This window comes from Hipposideros armiger, unplaced genomic scaffold, assembly GCF_001890085.2.
Source record: "Hipposideros armiger isolate ML-2016 unplaced genomic scaffold, ASM189008v1 scaffold_102, whole genome shotgun sequence".
In the NCBI taxonomy this organism is placed as follows: Eukaryota; Metazoa; Chordata; class Mammalia; order Chiroptera; family Hipposideridae; genus Hipposideros; species Hipposideros armiger.
Genome location: NW_017731452.1, coordinates 2,932,847 through 2,941,096, shown reverse-complemented (window position 1 = coordinate 2,941,096; position 8,250 = coordinate 2,932,847). Strand labels below are relative to the sequence as shown.

Here is an 8,250-nt window from a genome sequence, read left to right as displayed (position 1 = left end):
TCCTCCACCAAAAGAAAAAAACCACCTCTCCAGTCAATACTGTGTATATCAGAAATTGGGGGCGGGAATCTGAATCCTCAGGGTTCAAGTCCCCATCCTCTTCAGAAACAAGCCTACATGACTGCAGCCTTCTTTCCAGCCTTGGGCCGGGAGGTATTCTTGCCTCCACTGCCAGGAGACCTGCCCTTTCTTCTAGGCAGCAGCTCCAGAGGCTGCAGTGTCCGGTGTCCAGATCCTGCTCCTGCCCAGTGAAAGTGCACCCACCAGCTCTCTCCGGCTTAGGCGGCTGCTGTTGTTGCCCCCTGGCTCAGTGAGAGCAGCCCAGCCTTCGAAGGCTAAGCCCCCTTGTGCACTGCCCACTGCCTGTTCATCCCCAAGCCGCAGCACAACGGCATGCAGTTCCCTTCCAAAGCAGTAACCCCACCTTCAATCCCACAATCCTTACCGGCTACTCCCCAACTCACCCAGACACTGACCTCCATAACACCACCCAGGGTGCAGATAAAGCTCTATGATGGCATTCCAGGAATGCCACTGCTCTGGCGTGGACAAATGGGATTGCAAATCTGCCTCTGAGACTCAGAGCGGTCGCCACGCTGGCTGCTGGCTGTCACCATTGACTTGAAACTCCACCACTGACCTGACACTGCTCTTGGGCCCTGCTGGAGCTCCCCAAGTTAGAGAGATAAGCACTGCTTTGTGCAGCTACTCCAAGCGCTACTGGCGCCTGCCTTCTAACTGGCTGTCACAAAACCTCAGGGCAGTAAACTGGGAGACGAGGCCTGGATCTGCCAGAGACACACCAAGTTGATAACTTCCATAAAAGTGGGTCTGGACACACAGGTGTGCTACCCAACTGCTATGGACTGAATTGTGTTCCACCAAAGTTCGTATGTTGAAGCTCTAATCCAATAGGGCTATGGCCTTATAAGAAGAGGATGGGAGATGTCTCTCTGTCTCTCATTTTCTCTTTCTCTCCCCGCCATGTGAGGACATAGCGAGAAGGCGACCCAGGAGGGCCCTTACCACAACACGACCATGCTGGCACCCTGATCTGAGACTTCCAGCCTCTAGAGCTGTGAGGAAATAAATATCTGTTATTTAAGCCATTCGGTCTACGGTATTTTTTTAACAGCAGCCCCGGCAGACTAAGACATAATCACTCACCTGTTCCCACTTGCCCTGGAGCACAGCACCTGCCCAAGGGGACCGACCTGCTGGGCTACCAACCCACACCTCAATTTTCCTAAACGCTGACAAGCCTATTTGCAAACAAGGTCTGGCATAGCAGGTCAGCATCTCTGGGAGTTTCTGAGGAAGGGCAGCACATGGCACAACCCTGAGCTACATCCATTAGCCAGCTCAGTGCTACATATTTTATATAGCATCACTTAAGTCACTGTATGCAGTGGGGAAAGGCTTGATTATATTAAACGAATAGAACAGTTTAAAAAACACTTTTTCAGATGGATGGGATTATTACAGGACTCTAATAGCAAAGGCAAACCCCGATCAATAGGACACTTAAAAAAAAAAAACCTAAGTAATTTCCCCTTTAATCCACTGCACCTTAATTTGCTATCTATTTAATAGCTCTTTATTGATCATCATATAGGGCTTTTTATTTCCCTGGCTCAAAACACTGTCAAAAACCTTTGTCTACATATCTTACAGTATTTCCTAGTTCACTGTTTCAAATCAAGTGTGTTATCTTCAGCTTTGTTTATTTTGGTAGCTAAAAGTCACATTACTTCCTGATGCTGAAGTATATAAATCAGGTAATCTTAATAAAAGATTATAAGGGGAAATCAGATTAAGCACTGGTGATGGGATGGGCTCCAAAGATGTCCAGATATGTACTCTGTACTCATCCCCAAAACCTGTGAATGTGTGGCAAAAGGAAGTCTGCATGTGAGATTAGATTAAGGATCTTGAGATGGGGAAGTACTCCGAGTTACTGAGGTGGGCCTTATGAAATCACGAGGGTCCTTTTCAAATGGAAGCAGGAGGGTTAGAGTCTGGGAGATGTGAAGATGCTATGCTGCTGGCTTTAAGGATGGAGGAAGACGCCCCAGGCCAAGGCATACAGGTGACCTCTAGAAGCTGGAAAAGGCAAGAAAACCAATTCTTTCTAGAGCCTTCAGAAGGAACACAGTACTGACCCGTTTTGGACTTCTGACTTCCAGAACTGTCTGACAAAAAGGGTTTGTAATGGTTGGTTCCCTGGCCCTCTAACCTCTACAGCTGAGTCACCTAAATTCCCAGCGAGACCTCAAGGCCAACCTGGCCCCATTCAGCAAGAATGGGAGAAGCCTAAGCCAAGGAGGCTGCGTGAGGCTCAGCACAGCCATCCTTTCAGCTGACCCCAGTCTACCTTATATTCCAGATCAAACAACTGCATGAACACAACCAGTTCCTTGGAAGCAGGGGTTCTCAGGAGACATATCAGTCCTCCTGGGAACTGCAGTCCTACCCTGTCCTGCAACTCAGTGCTTGAATGCCTTGATGCTAATCGCTCATTAGCCTGCATCTCTCCACAATGCCCACTGTGAGACACCCCCACCCCCACCCCTCCTACCTGCCAGGGATCCATCTGTTCCCTTGGGAAAAAATAAGAAATGCAAATACAGTTGACCCTTTCTGGACAACACAGGGGTTAGGGGCGAAAGTCTGAGTACAACTTAAGTCAGCCCTCCACATACGCGGATTCCCAACCGCCAGTTTGAGCCGTGAACTCGAGTTCGAATTGCATGGATCAACTGAAAAAATCCATGTCTATCAGTGGACCCATGCAGTTCAGACCCTTGCTGTTCAAGGGTCAACTGTATACTGGTCTCTGCCCCCGGGTTGCGGATGCAGAGCTCCTAAATCCCTTAGAACTTCCAGGAGCATCTTTTGTTCCCATGAGGTGACTCTTGGTGGGTTCCTGGATGAGGGCTGGTCACCAGAAGCCATGACTATCACCTTGGAACTTTCAGCTCCACTCTCCATTCTCCAGGGAGGGGAGAGGGACTGGAAGTGGAGTTGATCATCAATCATGTCTACAGGATGAAGTCTCCATAAAAATCCCAAAAGTACAGGGTTCAGAAAACTTCTGGGTTGATGACACATCTACATGCTGGGACCTTTTGGGACCTCACTCTATGTATCTCTTCATTTGTACCTGTAATAGTCTTTGTGATAAACTGATGTTCTTGTAGTAAACTGTTTTCCTGAGTTCTGTGAGCTACTGTAGCGAATTCATTAAACTGGGGTGGGGGTCATGGGAACCTCCAATTTATAGCCAGTCAGTCAGAAGCATATGTAACAACCTGGACTTTTGTTTGGCATCTGAAGTGGGGGGTGAGGACAGTTTTGTGCCCTTTACCTGTGGGATTTGATGCTAACTCCAGGTAGATAGCGTCAGAACTAAATTGAATTGCAGGACACCTGACTGGTGTCACAGAATTGCTTGGTGCATGGAAAACCCACACATCTGGTGTCAGAAGTGTTGTGAGTGTAGCAATAGTAGAAGAGTAAAAGAAAACAGTGAGTTTTTCCTAGACACCCCTCCATACCTTCCTAACAATGACTTACCCACCGGACTACCAGCAGCTGTGGGCTGCCACCTCTCTCCTTGCACTACTGCTGGACTGCCCTCCCATCCCTGGTTTCTGAGTGTGCGGCTCCCCTCCCCCACCCAGCCTGCCTCACCCCAGTGGTCTCTTGGTCCTAGCCTGGCTAGTTCTTGTCTGCCCTTCCACCTATTCTCCACACAGAGGCTGGAGGTCAGTGCTAATGGGTACATGGTTTCTTGCTGGGGTGATGAAAATATTCTAAAGTTGCTTGTGGCGCTGGTTGCAAACTCTGCCAAATATATTAAAACCCACTGAATTGTATATTAAAAAAAAGAAAAACTCAGTCAGATCATCCCTCCCTGCTGAAAACCCTACGGCCCTCCGTGGCCTGACCTCACCTCCCCCTCCCACCGTGCACACACTGTTCCATCCAGCATGCTGGCTTCTCTTATGTCCCTTAAAGCAAGCTCCTGCTCCAGGGCCTCTGAACCTGCTGCCTCCTCGCCCAGGTTGCTCATCTCCCAACAGCTGTGAGGCTCGCTCCTTCCTTCCGATTTCAGCTGCAATGGCATCTTCAGAAAGGGCTTCCTACCTTAGGTAAAATAACATGCCTCCCCAGACACACAAGACCCACCTCTTACCATCCCCCGACTCTGTCTCACACTCACCACCAACTGTTCCTTTGCACACTTCTAAGTGTTGTTTGTGTATTTTCTCTCTCCCCACTAGAATGAAAGCTCCTTGGTTTTTTCCCTATCACATCTTTACTTGGTGCCTAGAAAACAACAGACACTGAGCAAATATTTGGTGAGTGAATAACTGGTCCAAGTATGACCCATTCTTGATTCCAGCAGCCGCACCACCAAACGTTAATTGGTTTTAGTTTCACTATCACAAGGTACACTTTGACAATGATTTTAATGACATTCATACCTTCGGAAAATTAATGTCATTCCTGATACAAAGACAAGATCTGCCTTTCTTGGCATTCAGATTTGTTAAAATTGACAACGACAAAAGAAATTTGAACACCTTGGAAGAAGGAGGGATAGGCAGAAATCTAAATAGCTAAATTGCATACGTGGGTTAAAAAAATCAATTCAAAGCTTCCTGATAGTGATAAACCACAGAATATTTCAGAGCAATGATTTTGCCATAGTGAGTTGGCATAAAGTACAAGTAACCTTTTCTGTGGGGCCAAAATAGAAGTTTCCAGATTCAGGTAAGGAAATTCACTGTCAGCAGGTTTTGGTGCCTCAAAAAGGATCAAACTTCCTGTACCTATTTTATCCATCATTCCAGCAAAAGATGAGACATAGCAGGGAGGTCAAGTGTTTGCCCATCACATTCTGATCAACTTAAGGTCAAGAGCTATATATCTCATGCATGTTTACACCCCAGCCCAGAGCCTGCACTTAGCCAAATGTGCTCAGGTATCTCCTGCTTTTCAAAAGTTCACTTTCCACCACTTTGCTTTTATAAAAGACCTACATTAGCACCTGTTTTCACTAGCCAAAAGAAATCCAAAGAGGATTTTTGCTTTTACAAAAAAAGGTGAAAAGCAAAAACAGCATTCAGTATTTGTTTGGCAGTGGGACATTAATACAGGCAGCACACACTCCAAGCAGCACAGCAAGAGTGGCCCCCACAAGCTCCTTCCCTGGGAACTGTACTCAGCATTAAGACACACTTTGAACTGTGTCTGTGAGCAACTGTGCTTTATCTCAATTTATTTTGTGCATCAGTTAGCAAGATGTGTCCTGAGGTCATTCTCTTTATGCCATTTCAGTTCGCAAAAGGTTTCACAGGAACGCTCTAGTTTCAGATAGTGGGGGGAACCTGTACTTGATGAATGAATGATCCCTGGTCATCAACACCTCTAAGTTATATATCCATAGAAATTCCCATAAACTCAAGTACATATCACAGTTTAATATTTTCAGAACAATTTCTGAAAGCAAAACAATCCCCATAGCTACAGATTCTCTACTATGAGGTGCTAAAACTATTGCCCTAAATCCACTTATCTTGATCTTTCCTTAAAGAAAGAAAAGACACTAAATGCCAGACAGACTAAACAGAATATTCACAGTTTCAAAGTATCACCTCACATGCCTTATTAATTACAAAAGATTAAAATACCCTTACAGTGGAGAGATCTGATAAACACCATCTTCACCAAATGATTAAACTTACAAACTGATGGGTAAATGTCTCCTGATAGAATGCCCTGGAAAGTGGATAACATCACCTATGTAGGTAGTAGTATTTCGATCAAAAATGTTTAATCTGAATGTAATCGTGAAGAAACAATTAGATAAATTTAGATTGTGGAGCGTACTAAGAAACAATTAGTCTCGACTCTTCAAAAATGTCAATCTCAAAAAATCGAAAAAAAAATCAAGAACTCTTCTAGATTGAACCAGACTAAAGAGACATACAAGATAACTAAATGCAATGTGTGATCCTTGATTAAATCCCAACCATTTTTTTAAAAAAGGAAAAAACTACAAATGACATTATTTGGGTAATTGGGGTAATTTAAATAAGGCCCATCCATTAGATATAATGTTCTAGCAATGTTAAATTTCTTGGATGTGATATAGGTTTTTTTGGCTATGACAGAAAATGTCCTTGTTTTAAAAGATCCATGTTGAAATATTAGACATCAAGTTCCATGACTTCTGTAACTTCCTTTTAAAATGGCTCTGTAGAAAGTTAAAATGTTAAGTGTATGCCTATACAGAGGGTGCCAAAAAAAATGTGTACACATTTTAAGGAAAAAACTATTAAAATTGCAATACTCAATATATACCAATAACAAAAGATGAATACAAGTCATGTTTGACTTCTGCAATTACAAGAGGTGCTCAGAGGTTACCATCAGCGTCCAGACACTACTGATTACGGCAAACTACTGCTTGAGCAATGCTGACCAAAATGTCCACTTGAACACATTTTTTTGGGCAACCCCGGCATATACTTAGAGAAGCCAAGAGAGTCAAAATGTGAATAATGAACCTTAAGTAAAGGGTACATGGGTATTTGTTACACTATCATTTTAATTTTTCAGTAGGTTTGAACATTTTCAAAATAGTTGGGGGGAAAAAGGAAACAAACAAAAACTGACTAATCTGGTCCAGTCATGTCTCCAAACTGTGTGGACATTTCATTTTTTGGAAAGTGTCTCCAGAATGCCATATATTTCTACTATCATTGTCAAATGTGAACTTAGGACCTTTTGGGACAAGGCAAACTGCCAGATTGTCATTTTGGGCACGATTTCAAGCTAACATCTGCATTATCAGCTACTTCATAAAACCTGTCCGGGAAAATACTAGTCAGGTAATACACAGCAAGTCCCGGGTGACCACTGAATGGCGCCTGGCAGTCGCTGCCCAATGGATGAAAAAAATCACAGGTGCCTTGTTTATGGCTGCAGTCAGTAATCCAACCCTCCTTCCATTGTAGGTCACAGGCTCCGTTCTCGCATTGTTTACTAAGTGAAGGTATCAGTCAGCTTTGCTGGAGAGCCCAACCTCACCCTTCAATCGCTACCGTTCTCAGCCTTCTTGCCTTTAAATGTCCGACACACATTAACTGTACCCTCCCCTCATCTGGGCTGTATTAGCCTTCCCAAGAAATTTCTCCTCCTCTCGACTTTCGGAGCACGGATAGCTTTCTATCTTATATTAAATTTGAAAAACCCTTGTATCAGGCCCAGGAGACGCTCCAGCGGGGGTAAGAAGAGTTAAAAAGAAGCTGTGCCAAAGATGTGGAGCGCGTGAGTGGGAGACTCGGCAACAGGTCTCAGAAAGTGATTCCTAGAAAGAGAAGCTGGTGGAGTGGGTGGATTTGGACCGAGGTGCGAGCGATCAGCTGACAACGTCCTGGCGCAGAGGGATTCGGCTAGACTAGAAACAAAGGGAGTGTCACTTCTGACAGCCCCTCAGCCTGGCCGGGACAATTCGGCGTCGGAGCTGCGAAAGTCGAAACCAGCGCGGACGAAAGGGGTCAGGCGCATCCTGCGCCCCAAACAAGGCGGGGATGACCGCCTCCAGGGCTCTGCGGAGTTCCAAGTCTGAACTTAGGGCGTTTGGAAACTCAAAAGCGCAAGACCAGTTCCGGCGGTAGCAGAGCTTCCTTCATTGACCGGTACACCCGTGGCCGCTCCCTCCGACCTCTCCCCCAGCACCCAGTCCAAGAGGCCAGCGAGGCAGCGAGGGTGGAAGGGGCTTGAACCCCCAGCTCTCCGCCAAGGGAGCGGGACCCACCCTCCTTCCTGGAGGAAAAGAGCCCCCTTTCGGCTGGGAGGCGGGACCCAGCCGGGACGCTGGGGAAGGGGCACATCACCGAGAGCAGGGCGCGTAGAGCGCAGGCGCGGGGCGGGGCCGGTACCTGGGAAGGAGCAGAGAGAAGTGGAGTTGGGGCACAGGGTCCCGTTGCCCACCCGCGGCACGAGCTTCAGGCTGAGGATCTGCTGCAGGAGCCCAGCAGACGCCCCGCTGCCGCCGCTCCCCTCGTACTCCATCCCGTCGCCATTCACCGCAGAGAGATGGGGAAGAGTGCCCGATGTGTTGCTGTGGCTCACTCTCATTCACGGCCCGCTCACCTCTCAGCACCCCCGCCGCCTCAGCGTCACCTTCGGCCTGGGCCCTCTTCCTCCCAGCCCAACGGCCCTATCAAGTGATGG

General features: G+C 46.7%; 1 protein-coding gene across 3 annotated transcripts in view; it reads right to left on the bottom strand.

The window, feature by feature from the left end:
* Positions 1–8,250, bottom strand: part of TMEM170A (transmembrane protein 170A) — a 15,547-nt gene extending 7,297 nt beyond the window's left edge. The window contains exon 1 of one of the 3 annotated variants that reach the window (XM_019646482.1): positions 7,956–8,250. In XM_019646482.1, the coding sequence (XP_019502027.1) occupies positions 7,956–8,154 (199 nt within the window). In that variant the 5' untranslated portion in view covers positions 8,155–8,250. The remainder of the gene's footprint in view (positions 1–7,955) is intronic. The other 2 variants (XM_019646483.1, XM_019646484.1) reach the window with 2 other exon arrangements.